Source organism: Camelus ferus, chromosome 26 (assembly GCF_009834535.1).
Source record: "Camelus ferus isolate YT-003-E chromosome 26, BCGSAC_Cfer_1.0, whole genome shotgun sequence".
Lineage (NCBI taxonomy): Eukaryota > Metazoa > Chordata > Mammalia > Artiodactyla > Camelidae > Camelus > Camelus ferus.
Window position 1 is genome coordinate 24931011 of NC_045721.1, and position 17144 is coordinate 24948154.

General features: G+C 53.8%; 1 protein-coding gene across 1 annotated transcript in view; it reads left to right on the forward strand.

Annotated features, from left to right (window-relative positions):
- Positions 1-17144, forward strand: part of CSMD1 (CUB and Sushi multiple domains 1) — a 1664412-nt gene that overhangs the window by 327415 nt on the left and 1319853 nt on the right. The window contains 1 exon segment of the mRNA XM_032468715.1: positions 12516-12658. Within this exon segment, the coding sequence (XP_032324606.1) occupies positions 12516-12658 (143 nt within the window).

Consider the following 17144-nt stretch of genomic DNA (forward strand, 5'->3'; position numbering starts at 1 on the left):
AGCGGTGGGCTGTGTCTCACGGAGGGAGCAGAGCAGTAGGAGGGGTCACCCAGGAACACCTGGGACCCGGTGCGCTTGGGGTGCACATCAGAGCCTGGTGAGCATCGCAGGAGTGGGGAAGATCGCACGGAAAGAGCAAAATAATGCGATGCTTTTGTACGTATGTTGTGAGTGGGCTTTGAGATCAAAGGTGCTGCTCTTGCTGGTGCTTTTTTGTTTTTGTTTTTTCCCCCACATTGGGCCTCTTATTCTCCCCTGGATAGCATGTTTTTGTCGTGGTTTGTGTAGACTCAGTGTCTGCGCCCACCCCGAAGTTCATGCAGACGTTGAAGCCCATCCCTCAGTGTGAGGGTGTGAGGAGGTGTGGTCTCTGGGAGGTGACTGTCATGAGGATGGCGCCCTCATCAGAGAGCTGCCCTCCCCCCACCCATCAGAGGACACAGCTAGCAGATGGCCCGCTGTGTACCAGGAAGCGGGTGCCCGCCGGACCTCCAACCTGCCGGCCCCTTGATCTTGGACTCCCAGCTTCTAGAACTAGGAGAAACAAGTGTCTGTTGTTTTTAAGCCACTCAGTTTATGGCGTTTCTGTTGTCACAGGCTGAGCCGAATGACAGGGGTAGTATTTCTTTGTACCAGCCACGGGGTCCCCCCCAACACACACACACGTGTGCGCACACACACACACACACACACACACACTCACCCTCTCCCCAGTGGTGCAGACACCCAACATAGATCAACTACAGAAGGCTGAATGTGGGGCGTGTGACGGTTAACCCAGGCTTTCTCCACGCCCCTGGAAAAACAGGACAGCAAATCTCAGACTGCCAGGTCGGTGCTTTGACCGCGTGATATTCCAGATGGGAGAACCACTTCCTAATAAAAGTGATGGAAGCTCTGTCACTTTGACGCTTAAAGCTATACTGTACCAAGCTCCAGAACTGTGATAAAGGAAATTCTTGTCCCGGCAGGTGAGACGGTTTGAATCAACACCCTTGAGGGTGCAGGAGAGAAGCAGTAATTCTCTCTGATGCTCCCTCACTAACAGAGCATGCGGCGTGCACGGAAGTTCTGGTGGCTCCATTCTTTTTCAACATGAGTTGAACGTTTTTTAGGATGCTGAGATATACTTCATTACCAGTTTATTTCTAAACTAAGGAATCCTTTATATCAAGGTCAAGTATTTTGGGGGCAGTGGACTGTCTCTTCATAAAAATAACTCACATACACACAGAAAAGCTTACATGCTCTTTGAATGATCAGTCACCTGAAGACAATTCATGGTCCCGGGTTAATGTTCTCTTCTCTATAATATTTAAAATCCGTAGTTTGCTTGGTCGTCTGAGGGATCTTAAATGACTAGGATTTTAAATGTTCTGAAAGGAGATACTACGTGTTTATCAGAGTCTTTCTTTCAGTTAGGGGTTTTGCAGATCTACTGTAATCATTTGAAATACGCAAAATTTCAAGTCAGCCTTTCAGAAGGATCCTAGTCTGGCGACCAACAGACTGATGCAAACTGTGACTTTGGACAGGTCAGTGCTGCCCTCCAAACCTCGTTTCCTTCTGTGGAAGTGGTCACACCCATAACCAAGGCTACTGTGAGGGTGGAGTGCGGTCACGTGCACAGACGCAGACTTTAGGAGCAGGGAGCACGCGCGTTAGCGCCGCTACACGCGGTGTGGGCGAGATGCTCACGTACTGAGAGCTCACCTGACTAATTTAAGACTGTGCCTCTCTTCGTGATTTCCTCACCTGCAGGAGGCGGTTGTGCGATTCGATATCTAGGGGTCCCTTCTGACTGGGTTTCTCTTATGCAAGATAGGGACAACTTATAGCCTCTCACAGTGTTTATAGTTTAAATCTGCGATCTCCTTGGCGGCCACATTTGTGGCCACAGCAGTCACATTAATTCACACCTCAGCGTTTCCAGTGACAAATGAACGGGAACAATTTCCAAATCTTTGTTCATAAAATTCAACCAAATCAATAATAATAACATATTTATGCATACTTTTTACATGTCAGCAGTGTTTTCCACATGCTGCTTTTTACACTCTCAGAATGACGTGGGTGGTGGTCAGACTGGTGTTACTGTCAGAGCTATTACCAAGCTAAAGGAACTCAGGCTGAGTGAGTTAAATGACTCCCAGGTCCTCACAGCTGGCCCGTGGGGACCGGTGGCTTGGACCCAGGACTCCGCACTCCATGTTCATTTCCTTCCCGCTCTGCCTTTCCTGGACCCCAGCTCCTCCCTCCGAAGTGTCTACTCAGACAGGAGGTGGATGCCCCAGCTGCTGGAATATTCCATTAGCCTGGCCCTCACCTCTCTCTCCCCCACCTGAATTTCTAAAAAACAAATCTCTGAAGAGCGTTTTCCTTACAGATGCAGCCCAGGTATTTGTAACTCAGAGCCTGAGGAAGTGAGTAGGGGTGTGCGTCTGTGTGTCCACCCATTTGTGTTTCCTTCCTGAATCTACCGCGTAAGAATTAGGCCCTGGTGGCTAGTACGAGGTAGCGACATGGCTAGTCAAACTCCTGAAATTCAGAGCAACTTAGTGGCTTTGTCCCTAACCAGAAGCCCTGGAAAAACTGAGGGTGACTTCTGCCTAGAAGAGAGGTTTCTGCTTACGCTGTCTCTCTGAGGCTTGTCCGTCAGGGCCGTGACCCTGGGGACCTGGGTCCTGCTGGCATCAGTTGTGGTGCCCACAACCGACTTCTGCCTACACGTACAATCCCACTCTTTAGCCAAGCTCCTGAGAGGAGCCAACATCGAGCCCCTTTCTCTCAACTTCAGAAAGAATCGGGAGGAAGGGGGCGTCCATCAGTGCGGTGATACAGTGTGCGTCTGCCCAGCCATCTCCCTTAGAAGTGACGCCGGTGGCAATTTGCTTTGATCAGTTTTCCTAACTATAGTGTAGCTTGACTTAAAAAAAAATCCTTCAAAAGCATGTGGAATATTTTCTCACTGCCCTTGGCGTGAGGACAAGTCCCAGCTTCCACGCCCACGTGTGGACAGTCGGGTGGAGGTGCTGCTTCACAAAGGCAGGAACAGCCGTGACTTTGAGAGCCATCTGACCGCTGCCTCTGGACCTGCACGCGCTGAAGGTCCGCCTGCTGCTGCGCGGGGCTTGCCAACTGCGGTCAAGGCAGAATCAGTTTAAGGAGAAATGAGACGAGTGCTTCCCAGTACTGTCTGGTGCCCAGTGCTGCGCCCTCCACAGCAGCCTGGATTTGGGCAGAAACGCACCCCCCGATGATGCCGCAGTGCCCGCGTGGGCCCGCTCCGAGGAGTCCGAGTGCGTGCCGTGCGCAGCTGGCCTGCTTTTCACAGAGTCCCTTTCTGCTGCCAGTGGGGGGGGTCTCTGTTTCCTAAAGGAGCTGCCTGTCCTTGAGTGCGGGTTCAGCGCTGTCTCCGGGTTAGTGCTCGTTAGTTCTGGAAGCTTGATCATCCTCGTGAGCTCAGAAAATGCTTCCAGTGCCCTGTACTGACCGAAGCGTCGTGACCAACGACTCGGGAAGGTCACTTAAGGACCTGTGCCCTCAGGGGAGGGCCACTCTTTATTCCCCTGGGCAGCATGTTAAAGCAGTCCCAGAAGCATAGACCCTTGGCCCAGCCTGAGCCGGGTGACAGACCCAGGGGCCTGGACCTCCTGGCCTTCATTCAAAGACCCAGCACAAGTGCCCAAAGTACAGGAGGCGTCACTCAGCCTCTCTGCAGGCAAAAGCTCAGGCCTAAGCGTGCTCTCGGGGCCGCTCCCCAGAGAGGAGTGGGGCAGCGGTGTTCTCGTTTCTGCCACACGGCGGTCCTGGCCGGGAAGACCTGTCGTTTTATCATTTTCCTCTCTCCAAAATTCCATCTCACTCAGCATTTTCTTTGGGGTCTGAACTGACAACCTTGTGCGGAAGAGGATGGGCGGTAACGCTGCCCGCCCGCAGACGTCACCACCCCCACCGCCCCCAGCCTCCCGGAACCTCGGGATCACACAGGCAGGCGAGTCTCTCACCAGAGCGCTAACCTCTGCAAATTTCCCCAGCTCCGCTGCTTCTGAGACTTCTAAATAACATGTTCTCTGTGTCATGATTTAACTGAAAGCATCGTCTGTTTAAAGAAAAGCAGGTCTTCCACTGTAAGAGCATCAATTCAGAGATGGAAAACACAGGCACCCAGCACGTAGGACCGTCTACCGCCAGGACAGACGAGGCGTGGTCAGTCCCACTTATGAAGGAGACAGCCTAGGGCCGGAACAGGGAAGTCTTTTGGCGAGAGAAAGCCACCGCCCTCAGTGGTCACCTTCCACTGAGTACACAGAGTGTAAACTCTGTAACGGGGAGCTGTGTGCTGAGGGCGTTACTGAAGAGATCCGGGGTCTGCTAAGGCCAGGTCCCTGGGGCACCCCAGAAGGGGTGGTGGCAGCGATGCGACGGGCAGACCGCTCTGATCCCCACACCACTTACCACGTCACATACCGCACTGTGACACCTCCCCCTCTGGCCCAGACCACCTGGGTGACCTCCCCACAGCCCAGCGGTCCATGTTCAGTAAATACAAACTCAGGTTAGGATCAGCCAACCTGTGTTCAGGCTCAAGAAGGATTTTTAAAAAGTCTTCTAACAAAATACAAATTTGAGAACTCTTTCCTCCAAACCTATTCGTGTATTTTTTGTCCTCGCCTTCCATGCTCCCCACCCTTTAAGCCCGACTGGTTCTCCTCTCTCCTTAGGGGTCACCCAAGACCTTGGCATATCAGGGAATCTCCCACGGTGGCCCCAGACACAGCAGATGCCACGAAAAAAGTCTGGACCTTATAACTGAGTCTCATCCTGTCTCCTAATTACTGATGTGACCAGGACATGTTAATTACCTTTCAGAAGCTAAGTTTCTGTGTAATCATGTACTCGACACATAGTAGGTATGTTAGTAGGGCATCTTCTCTTCTGACTCTGGAGAAAGGAGGTCTGCCTCCTCGCTTTGTATCACGGTGCCGAGTGCAGGGCCCTGACCGCAGGGTCCCACGCGTGTCAGAGGCTCCACGCAAGTTACGTTACTGCTACTGCTGTTGATGGTGTCAGCGACCGCCCCCTGTTTTGGGTCTGACCTCAGCATTGCTCCAAAGTTAAAAGGATAACCCAAGAATTGACTCTTTTGCAGTAATTCCAAGGATGGTAACTATTGCTTCATAAAGAAGCTTTTCCAATAGGAAAGCTTTTGTATATATCCAGTTTCAGGAAATACTTTTGAGGATCTTACTTTCAATCAATAAGAAAGAAAGGACAATCCTTCAGGGAAAAGATCATCAAACTACATTTAAACTCAGAGGCAAGGCTGAAAAGAAGGGGAGAAAGGGAGATAACCTTGCCTTTGTTTTCAAATTCCAATTTAGGGTACTCCATCTATGGTCTCAGTTGCACCTCACAGCGATCTTACGAGTTTAAAACAAAAGTGATGCTCTTTTCGGGGCAGGGCAATTTGTGCATTTGGGTAAATTTCTCCATACACAGAAATGTATGTGCCAAGAGCAGACTGACAGACGGCTGGATGGAAGAAACAGGGCTTCTGAGGCAAGCACCTGGGGCCGTCTAATCCGCCCTTGACCTTGGGGCGCCCTCTTGGGCGTGTTTCTTTGCCTTTGGACTCTCACACTTGCCCAACGTCCCGTCCCCCGTGGGATCTTCCTTTCTCAACAAAAGGTCTAGTTAGATTATAGGCGTTGCCAGTTTACAACTCAGAACTCCTACGAATATCTTCGACTCATAGGGTGTCTGGAACCTCAAAAAATCTCCATGACTCAAAGGACAAGAGTCTGTTCATGACATTTCAGACATACTGACGTCCGAAGAGATGTGGGGAGTTGGCCTATGGAAAGGTGATGCTCTAGTCTACCTACCTTTAAGGTTAGTCAGAAGAGAAGCAGGCAGGGAAGGGAGGAAGGAACTCGACGGCAGGTGGAGAAAGCAAGATGGAAAGACTTCTGAGCAGCCTTTCTCTCCTGCCTGAGAAGCACACAGCCCTTGTGTCTCCCCAGCCGCAGATCCTCCACACGCCGTCCTGCAGCCCCTCCGCTGAACTGTCCTGGTCACGACTTCTTCGAAGGGAGACGAGAGAGTTTCGTCTCTGTTCCGACACCCGTGATGCTCATGCTGGGACCGGCTCTGCTTCCGGCTGAGTGGAGAGCAGGTGGCAAACCTACACCCTGCCCGCTGGGCCGCTGAGTCCCGGCGGTTGAATGACGAGCCCCGGTGCCAGCACGCCCGTCTCAGGTGGACTGAGGGCTGCTCTCCATGCGGTTTAAAACTGAGCCCAGGAAAACAGTTGTGTGTTTTCTCAACGTATGGAATTTATCAAGTGGGAACAGGGTGCCACCAGTAAGTTGGAGCTTGTACAATTCAGTGGGTGATGTCACCCCCTTCTCTTGCTCTCCGAATCTAAGACATTTGTGGGCTAAAGGGTTATGTTCAGCTTTGTGATCACTGTGCAGTTCAGTGACTTTTAGGAAGAAAATATCAAATATCAGAATAGTTCCAGGCTACAGAAGAAGATAAATGCAGTGGTTTGTGTCTGAAGTTGCTGCAGGGATCGTGTGTTTCCGTGTGTGTGGGGTGGGCGGGGGTGGCATGAGGTTTGTTCATTGTGATGCGTCTTTGCAGACCATTCTGGTGACCATCATCTTTATATAGATTATAGTTCTGGGATGCCTTCCCCATAAACGGCCCACTAAACAGAGACACAGAAGCCCAGGCCATCGTTATCGTGAGCTGAAGGGCAGGAGCACCGTGAGCTCGCGGGGTGTGAGAGTGGAAAGAACCAGAGAACGCGCGACATCGCCCAGATGTGAGCCGGACCTCGGTGTTCTACAGATAAGGGAACTGAGTCGCAGAAGTGAAGTGGCTTTTCCAAGAGCATCAAGCTTGCCACACTTTTTAGCTGAGTTAGCCCTACTGAAATTTAGTCCTGCTGGAGAATAGTGATCAGCAGATGTCCTGGGAAAAAGCCACTGACCTCATGTTCTGGAGGTCACCAAAGCTAGATGAGCATTTACTGTGTTTTCACGGTAGGATTTAGCACTGGAGGAACAACTGGGTCTCTCCTCACTGACCTCACGGGCTCCGTTTGGCCCAAGCGGATGGTGATCATAAGTACCTGAGCCCTGGGTTTGCTTGAGCGCCAGCGGGAAGCGCGGCTGACGGACGTTCGGGGTGTCCCTTCACCTGGTCCAGACCGAGCTCTTCAATCTGCTGGTGTTCTCCAAGCCTTGGGGAAGCGCCAGGTGTGGGCGGCCTTTCAAGCCCATCTTACAAGTCACAGTCGATGAGACCTGCGGCTCCCCCCATGGATTCCGGCCGAACTCACCTTGAGACGGTCTGGAAGAGGTTGACTGAATGCTGCTTTTCCCCTACCTCAATCCAGTTTGCCACTCCTGAAATGCGGAGCAGAACAGATGGGAAAGCCTCTCTCCATCTGGGTGTCTTCTCCCCTCCTTCCGAGCCCGACTGGTGGGAGACGGAAACTCCCTTTTTTGAGAATTTATTCTACATCAGCCATGGTGCCCACGTTGTTGGTTCTTCCAACAGGTCTCTGAGGAAATTTCATTTTCCATATTTTCAGAGGAGCGAACGGATATGTAAATTAGGTTTTATTTTAAGTTCCCTGGTTCAGAGAGTGGTAGACGTGGGATTCAAAGCCAGTCCTTTGGACCCAAAGTCAACCCCCTACCAGGAGTTCTCAAAAACTGGTCCTGGCATGCATCTCTGTGGTATAGAAACTTTGTTGAAATATCGATTCTTTTTTTTTTTAATTTTTATTGATGTATAATTTATTTACAATGCTGTGTTAATTTCTGAATTTCTGGTGTACAGCATAGTGATTGGGATGTACATCTGTACATTTACACACACACACACACGCATATAGGGTCCTTTCCAGACTCCTGTCCATTATGGGCTCTTGCAAGGCATTGAGTGCAGCTCCCTGTGCCGTGCGGCACAGCCCTGCTGTTTATGAAATGTACATTCTTGAGCCGCTTCCAGACATGCTGACTCAGAAGCCCTGGGGTTGGGGTCAGCCGTCTGCACCCCACCAGCCGTCCACGCCGTCCTGCTGCACAGCGAAGCCGCCGGGCTGCGTCCCTTCGGTTCAGCTGTGCATTTGTGAAAGGAGACGAGGCAGAGCTCTCCTTCCCAGGGGGTCACTTACAGCGTGGTTCCCCCTAGACTCTGATTTATTGGACACTTCTTCGTTGCCTACATCCTAATGCCACGCATCTGTCTTCTGTTTATAAGTCATTAACTAAAGGGGAAGTAGACCGTGTGTGTGTGTGTGTGTGTGTGTGTGTGTGTGTGTGTGTGCAGTTAGAGGTGTTACTTCTTTGGGAAAAGTGTTCATCTCATTCATTTTAAGCCAGTCAATGAGAATAGTTTTAAAAATCAAAACTTACATGAATAAGTATTTGCGCAGCGTCACGGACTCTTCTTGTTCTAACACAAGTGGTCTGTCCTGGAGAAGGTTCCCGTCACGCCTGAAAAGCGTGTGTGTTCTGATAGCGTTTTGTCAAGTGCCTTACACACCCTGGCTCTGTCTCTTCCTAAAACAACTGCAGGCGTGTCAGGACTCCGGGACGGAGATGGAGAGGGTGTGCAGAAGAGCCCAGAGTCCCGGGGGCCCATCTCAGCAGGGGGAGGGGCAGCAGGGAGGGTTTTTAATGTTGATGCAGCAAGAGGCCTGGGTGTGAGTTACCATCTGGTCCTTAGGAAGACGTGACCACCTACAAATTATTTCATTTCTCAAGGCTGCCATTTCCTCATCCTTGGTGGGGGGGGGGGCGACAATGACAACCATAATATAAATAAGATTACGTATGAAAAGGTTTTGCAAACTGTAAAGGACCATTCTAACGTCTGTTTCTATTCCTTGAGTGCCTTCCCCCCACCGCTCCTCCAGCCCCAGCCCTTTCCTAAGACAGGCATTGCATTTAGGAAAACACAAATCATATGGTCCCATTTCTGCCCCTCAATGAAGAAAAGAATGTCCCCAATGCCTTAATCAGCGTCAGTTTCTAGTGTTTGACATTAAATAAGCCCAGCAGTGCCTCGTTCAGCAATCAGGGCAGCACGCTGCCTTCCCGGAGACTTGCACACACGCGCTGCTTTTCTAGCTAATTTACATCCTCAATTGTGCAAAGTTTTTCACGTCTCATTTTATTTCAAGTACCCTGTTCATATATTCTGTCCCCTCCTCAGACACTTTCCCTTAAAATAGAGCCGCTCTCCCTCTTCAGTTAAATACTCTGCAGCTGGGTATGGTCGTCATGGCTCCAACTGCGTCTTCTTGGGGGTGGTTACATGATGCTAGGGGCATCTTGACCCTTCCCAGGCCATCAGACCCTCTTTGCCTCTGTTGATTCCAGGGCTCAACACTCATTCCTGGTGCCAGGAATATTTCTAGAGCTGGAATCCTGAGGCCATGGACAGCAGTCTGCCTGGGATGGGGAAAAAAAAAAAAAAAAAAAAACAGCGCCCAAGCGCAACGTTCCTGGCACCACACTCCAGCACAGAAACGTGGCCACAAAGCTGCCTGGTGCGAATGTCCTACAGTGCCTCACTCTAATCCCATTTGGTTAATACTGCTCTAAATAACTGGCACTCGAACTGTGATATCAATCAAGGCTTTCACAGTCATTTAAACATCAAAGAGGGAAAAAGCCACTAGGATCCTAATAATAGGCTTCATCTCCAGCCTGATTACGAGATGGGTGCAGGAGTGTTCCGGAGGGGCGTTCAAAACCCAAGGAGGGAACCTCAGATTAGATAAGAGATAAGACCGAGGGACCATGGATTTCTCAGCAGACGCCCAAGGAGAAAAACCCGACGCTAGGTGGCAGCGGTGTCACACGATTGCCTCCCAAATTGCACCAGCCTTGGGATCCTGGAGAAAAAAAATAAATGGTAATATTAACACACAAATACCACCATATTACAAAATCCGCCTATCTTATATGACAGCATCCCCCACCTCTTCATACCCCTGATCTGAAATAGGGCATGAATCATTATGACTCTCATATATGATCTGGCCAAAGAAACACCCATGTAACTCATAGCAGAACTGGGCAGTTACTGGTTATGGGGATCCTTCTCTCTCAAAGCATAGAAACCACATACACGTTCGGCACCCAAGAGAAAGGAGGGGGCATTAAAGGCTTCAAGCACAACCCAAGGAAGGCGGCGTTCAACCTCCAGCCTGAAGCTGGTCACAGTGAAGCCTGAGGGTGTTCAGTTTCACAGGTGACATTCAACCTTGATGATCCAGATTGAGATGCTAATAAAGTAAAAATCTTCCATGAGTCCTAGCCTGGGATGGTTAGATTTTGGAAACGATTTTTAATGGCAGAAATCCTTCTTGGTGACACACGTCATTAGGAATAGCAGGAGATCTTTAGTTCACAAAAGAGACCAACTTTTTTTTTCCTTATGAGGAGCTCAAAATGAGCTATTGGAGCACTTAATGGGTCTTTTTTTTTGGTTCACTTGCTGAGTTAGAGGTACTATCTGGGGTCTGATTTAAAGTCCCAGAAGGGGTGACTTTCCTCTCTACATCCTGAGTTCAGGCTGAAGAAGAGAATCTGGATTCCACGGAGAGTTCCCCAAGGACAGTCATCCTGTCCTCTCTTCTCCCTCCAGGGATGACTGGGGCAAAATAAGATTCTGCAGGGGGAAAACCCAAGTCAGATGTAGACCTCAACTTCCAGATAAGCAAATGTGCCTCCTCCTCTTTAGACGCTCATCTGTGAGAGAGACAGGATGTTGAGGGAGGTTTCATTTGTTGCAGGTGGGCTGTAAGGAAACAGAGGCAACCATGCTTTGGTGCTTAGATTCCAAGATGGTAGCCCTGCATTGCCTGGATTCACCATCACATTCTTGCATAGCCTAGAGGCAGCTGGGACAAGGGGAACCTACACGAAACAAGGCAGGGCTCTAAAACCTTATGAATTGGTCACCTTATTGAAGACTGATGAGATGCAGGTGGAGTGAAGCACATGACCCATTACCAGCTGCGGGCTCTTCACCAAAATCATCCAGCGATGTGGGCGATACAGGTTTAGTATTGCTGGTGTCGTCGAGTGCATCTGGACACAATATCGTCCTCCCCAAGGTGTGGGGTTTCCCTGCTCTGGTTCCTCCAGTCCTGTATTGGGATTAGCTAACCGCTTTTGGTCAAGAATGGTGAACCCTTCAGATGTCCCTTGGTAGACGTCCTCATGTTCACCTATGGGTTTCTATGGTTTTTCTACGAACCTTCCCTACAGTGCCCCGAGACTGCAGGGGCACCTCCTCTCTCCTAGGAGCTGGGTGAGACCCGGTTCATTCCATCAGCCACCGAGGTCGCAGAGCTCTGCCCTCTCTCTGTCTACGTTCCTCCCTTTGCAGATTCAGAAGGCGGCTTCCTTTTCTGCTAAGGTCCTTTCGCTGCCCGGTCACTTTTATACAGGGTGCACCTGAAGGTGCACCGACGTGCTGTGCTGCATCACAGACCACACACATTATCAATTCTAGACACTCCTCTGAATTGTGAGTTTAATCAGAACCCAAGTTTGTGCTTAGGTAACCCTAAGTCAGGAGATAGGAAAAGCGTTGGAGCTTGTTGGAAATGGTCATTTTGCCAAAGATGATCTTAAAATAAAATAAACGAATGTTTATTTTTCTCCTTTGGAATTAGAGCCTTTTGTGGCTCCCTTTCCACCCGCGTTTCTTTTCCAGGTTACGCAGGGGCTTCTCTCTGGTCAGCCGAGAATAGAGATCAGCAGATGGAGGCCAGCGCCTGCCCTCGCCGCATCCCCCTAAATCGCAGAGTTGCCCGGTAGCCTTGCCTCTCCCGGGTGTGTGGCGTGGGTGTCCCCCACCCGAGCGCCCAACAAGTCTCCTTCGCCCGCCTGCGCGCGGCTGCGCCGGAGGCCGAGCAGAGCGCGGTGCGGCGCGGGGAGCCCGAGGGCCCGGGGCCGGGCTCTGTCTGGGATTGCGCCGTCCCAGCCTCCTTCCCCTCTCCGTGGGTAGGGATGGTTGAGTCCAGCCGCCACGGCAGCGGCTCCTTGTGCCGCTAGCAGCCTGTCTTCTGCGCTCCCCGCCTTTCCTCTCCAGACTGGCTCTCCACCCCCCGCGCCCCCTCCCTCCCGCAGCTCCCACTCGCTGGCTCGCTCTCCAGCTGCCTCCGCTCCAGGTCTCTCCTGGCTGCGCGCGCTCCTCTCCCCGCCTCGCCCCCTCCCGCAGCCTCGCCGCCTTGGTGCCTTCCTGCCCGGCTCGGCGGGCGCTCGTCCCCGGCCCCGGCCCGGCAGCCCCGGCTCGGAGCCGCTCAGCCCTGCGGTGGTTCGGGACCCGATGCTATGAGAGGGAAGCGAGCCGGGCGCCCAGACCTGCAGGAGGCGTCGGATGCGCGGCCGGTTTGGGGACCGGGATCTCTCCCCTGCTCGCCTTGCCCTCTGGTGATTATTTGGCTCTGCTCATAGCCCTGCCGTTCCTCGCAGGAGACGGGCACATCTGAGAAGAGCCATCGGTGTGTGTGCGTGTGGAATATCTGCAGACATGACTGCGTGGAGGAAATTCAAGTCGCTGCTCCTGCTTCTGGCGCTGCTGGTTCTGTTCGCGGGGCTCCTCACTGCAGCGAAGGGTAAGGAAGCCTTGCTGGCTGCCGGGGGAGATGGGCGAACCCTCCGAGGCCCCGTTTGCGAACCAAGTGTCTGTCTGGAGGAGGGCAGGGTACCGAGCCGCTGGCCTCTGCCGGTGGCTCTCCTTCGCGGACGCCTGGGGAATGCGATGCCGGGGGCCAGCTTCCATCGCCTTCTGCCCACCCTCGTCTCCAGCGCCCCACCCCCGCCTCTCCTTCCCCCTCGCTCGGGCTGAAACGAAATGTCTCTTCTTTTCTCGGTGCGGTGGGTTGTGAGGGAGAATGGAGCCAAACCCGAGTGGGGCTGAAACTGCGCTGTTGGCGGAAGCGTTGCCTCCTAGGGGATGTGGGCGCAGTGGATCGGGGTGGCTGGGGTGGTTCCCGGACTTTCTCCCCGGACCGGGAGCGGCTGGGAAAGTGGCCCGGGCCAAGCCGGCCTCGCAAGTTCTGACTCTCCAGGGCTCTGGGTGCCACGGGCGAACCTGCCTGCCGGCCGGGCCCCGCACACCCCTACCCCGGTGCCGCCTTCCTCCTCCCACGGACTCGGGGAGTGGTGGGGAGCTACCTTGGTGGGGCCGCCCCCACCTTCCTCTCCCCGCACTTCGCTCCTTGCAAGTTGGCAGGAGCTGGCGAGGTGCGTGCACGGAGCAGGGAGGCCCGGACCGGTTCTGCTCAGAGATAGGCGCCTGGTCTCAGGGTTCTTCCGCCCGCCCTGCCACCTCTGGTCAGGGGAAGGAGTGTCCCCGGGTCGCTCCTCGGCTTGGAGCTCTGTGAACTTGGTGTTCTCCTTGAGCTGAGTTAGGAAATGCTTCCCCCTCATCAGCCTACAGGCTGCAACCTCGGGGCTGGCACGAGCTCCTGTGCTTGTCCATTCTCTGGGAAAGAAAACAAGGTCCTTCTTGATTCGGGGGGTGGGGGGCGGGGAAGAGAGAGAGAGAAAGGAGAGAGGGGATATTGATTGATTTTCACATTGGAAAGTACCTGCCCCCAATTCCTCACTGTAGCCCATCAGTCTACACACCTCGTCCCACTCCTGGAAGCATCTGTATCTAAATAGATTTTGTATCTTTTCCTTCTTAAAGGATGGAATCAAATCAAGGGGGTTTAAAAAAAAAAAAGGCCATTTGCTCTTTCCCCACATGAAACTCCCCTTTCCTCTCTAGATTCTTCCATCTTCCTTTCCGCCCATTTTCTATTCCTTCAGTGTTCCAGATTCAAGGGTGATTGACAAGGCGAAGGAGGTCTGTCTTTGGTTCCGTAGGAAACTCCAGATGGGCCTGGCCTGGGGAGAGATGGAGACACTGGCAGAGGAGGCTTCCTCTCGCCCTTGTCCTTCTCCACCGGCGTGCAGGGCTGGTTGAGAGGCGACCGCTGTGTACCAGCCCCTCCACGCAAGCACCAGCCCTCACAAAGGGGTGTTTGTGGGAATGCGCCCCAGGATGACAGGGAGCGCAGATGGGTTGCTTAATTGCTGGAGCTCAGGGGCGCTCGGCTTTGGGGAGCTCCCCGCAGACACCGACCCTCCGCCCACCTGCCCGTCTCGGTCCAGCTGCCCCTCCCTGGGCGCCGCTGCTGGAGCCTCCGCGGAGGCACGGCCGGCCAAACGGGGCAGGCGGGCGGACAGCGGCCTCCGCGAGCGCTGGGCTGGCTGGGAAGGGGGTCGAAGCAGGAAGAGTCGAGGGCAAAGAGGGCTGGCCCTGGGAGGTGTGCCCGTGTGTATCGGGGGTCTGGGCAGGACCCGGCCTTGCCCACCAAGCCCAGCGCAGAGAGGAAACACCTGCTACGCAACTCCGCACAACTTCCCGCCCTTCTCCCCAGCACCCCAACCCAGCAGAGCCCGGCCGCCTCCTCGCCTCCGCAGGCAGCTCAGCCTCGGAGCGCACTCTCGGTTCCCCGCGGTTCCGCGCACTCCGAGCGCCCTTCCCCCGCAATTAGCAGAGGTTGCTGCCTGGAGACAGTGGCGGCTGGGTCTGGGCTGCTTGATAATCCGCACACGTGTGTGCCGGGCGGATTCGGATTCCGCCCCTACGCGGGTGGGCCGAGACGCTGGAGGGGGGCGAGGCGGGGGCGGGGGCTGCTCCGGCAGATCCTTGGGCCAACGGGGCAAGGGGAGCAAAGTCCTGGGCTCCCAGGGAGGACAGCACCTCCTGCGCCCTGGGGGTCCCAGGTCCTGGTTGTAGAAGCTGAAAAGTGGAGTCCAGGGTCCCAGGCCCCTGGCGCGCGCCGTGCGAGAGTACGGTGTGTGTGTGTGCGTGTGCTTCTGCGTGTGTGCCTGTTCGGAGTGTGTGTGTGTGCGCGCGCGTGTGTTTGCGCGTGGAGGGGCCTCGCGGCCGTGCTCACAGCCCTCTTGCCTGGGGGAGGCTGCGGTGGGTGCGCGCGGCCCCTCATCACCCTCGCGGGGCCGGGGCCGCGTCCCCGCTGCCCCCGCGGGGTCAAGTGCGAGCGCAGGTGGGCGCGTGGGAGCTGGCTGCAGGCAGGAGGCTGGTGACGCCAGAGCCGGAATCGCCCTTCCAGGTCTCCGGCCACTGGGGTGGGGTCGCGTTCCCCTTGGCAGCGAAGCCCAGGTGGCCAAGGTCGGGCCTCGGCCGGGCGCGCCCGGGGGCGCAGGCGCGCATTGGGTCTTCCCGAGGAGGAGCAGGGGCAGCGCCCGGGGGCAGGCGCGGGCCGCCGCCGCGGGAGCCGGGCCGCGTGCGCCCTGCTGGCGCCGCCCGCTGTGGCGAAGGCGGGTGGAGAGATTTTGATGCGTGGGGCGTAATTCATGACCTGTTTGCGAGTCGTGAGAGGCTGGAGGCGGCTGCGGTGGGGGTCAGTAGAACCGGGTACCGTTAGTACCCGGGTCATCAGCCGTATCTGATTGCGCTTTAGGCTTCAGGACGACGTTGGGGTACCCGGGATTCCCTTGCGATGCTCCTTCTCTTTCGGATTATTAATGCTTTTGTAAAGGTTGAGCCTCACGTGTGTGCCTACCTCCGCAGAAGCAGCTCATTTGGGGACCAGGGGAGAGGGAAGACGGCTTTAAAGCCTCCTCTCTTCACCTAGTAAGTCGGTGGAATAATTCATTCCGTGAGCGCTCGGATCTGCGCCCTTTATCTGGGGCTGATCTATGGGCTGTTTGGGCAAACAAAGTTTGCTTCTCAATTGTGACTTGCATTTGCGCAGCAAGGAGGCGGCAGTTATTTGCAGGCATTATTCAGAAAGCGCTCTAAAAGGAGCACGGATAACAGTAGCCCTACCGTCTCACCATAGGAAGCCTGGGAGAGAAAGGTGGAGTGTTTATCAAAATCCTTAAATCTAATATTCACCGACCCACCCAGCAGAGATTTAAGTATGCTTTGCCAAATTTCCACAAAAACCCTACAAGGGCAGAGAGAGAGAGGGAGAGAGATGGTCCTAAACCTGTAAGCATCTATATGAGTTACCTTTTTAACAATTCTTACCACCCTGAAAGATGCAAAGACCCTTCATTTGCTGGCCATGTTCCTGTAGGGCTGGGCCACTGCATGCACGTGAACATATGTGCTCTCCTGGGGAAGACAGGAACTCCTGTGAGTAAGGGGCCTTCACGGGAACCACACCCCCAATACACTAAACAGACGGACCGTCTAGAAGCGAGTTAATGTTTCTGCATTACTGATGTCCCAGGGACTCCCCCCTGTGCGCCTGGAGCACCTACAGAGTTCTGCGCTAGGGGCTGAAGTGCTTGAAAAGGTTAGCAAAGGGGAGGCTTCCGTCCTCGGTGCTGGGCTTGGTTAAACTGAATAGGAGGACAAGGAGGTCTCATTTAAACAAGTCCCAGGGAGCAAATGGGACATGGTCACGTGGCAGTAGAACCTCCTCCCCCCCCCCCCCCCCCCCGGGTCTGGAGCGTCTCCACTGACAGCGGCCTTGAGAGGGAAGGGCAGTCACTGCTTTTATACCAGCCTTCAGCTGGCCCACCCAGCTTGACCAGGAGACCTCCCCAGCCACCATGTTTGAACCTTCCTACTGGCGAAAGCAGCTCCTCCCTCCTCCGGGGGGCAATGCTTCCCTAGTCTGCAGTTTATCTTCTCAAACATATGCCAACACAGCTCTGAAAATGTCAAGAAAATGGTTCAGCTCCCTTTAAGAAACAGATAGACAAAGGTGCAGTGGCCAGTCAGTGCTCAGGGCAAGAGACACAGCACACCGAGTGTGGACACTTCGGAGCCGTTGGGATGCAAATGGCACGTTGAATGCTCTGTGCTCTGCTGAATTCTCAGTGGGCCTCCGGTAGGCCTTCTGCTGAGCTCATAGTGAAAACACGCTTCTACCGCTTGCCTACATGCAATTTAAACTCCACTTTCCCTTCAGCCTTTTGCATTTCCTCGGGTGAGGTTCATCTCTCTCTAGAATGAAGAAGATGACTGATTGTGTATTCCTTGCACAGAGTAGATGACAAGGCTATGTTTTTTATTTCAGTTTTATTTGTTTAGCTAATAAATCAGGGGAAGACTTTGGAGTAAAGATAGAG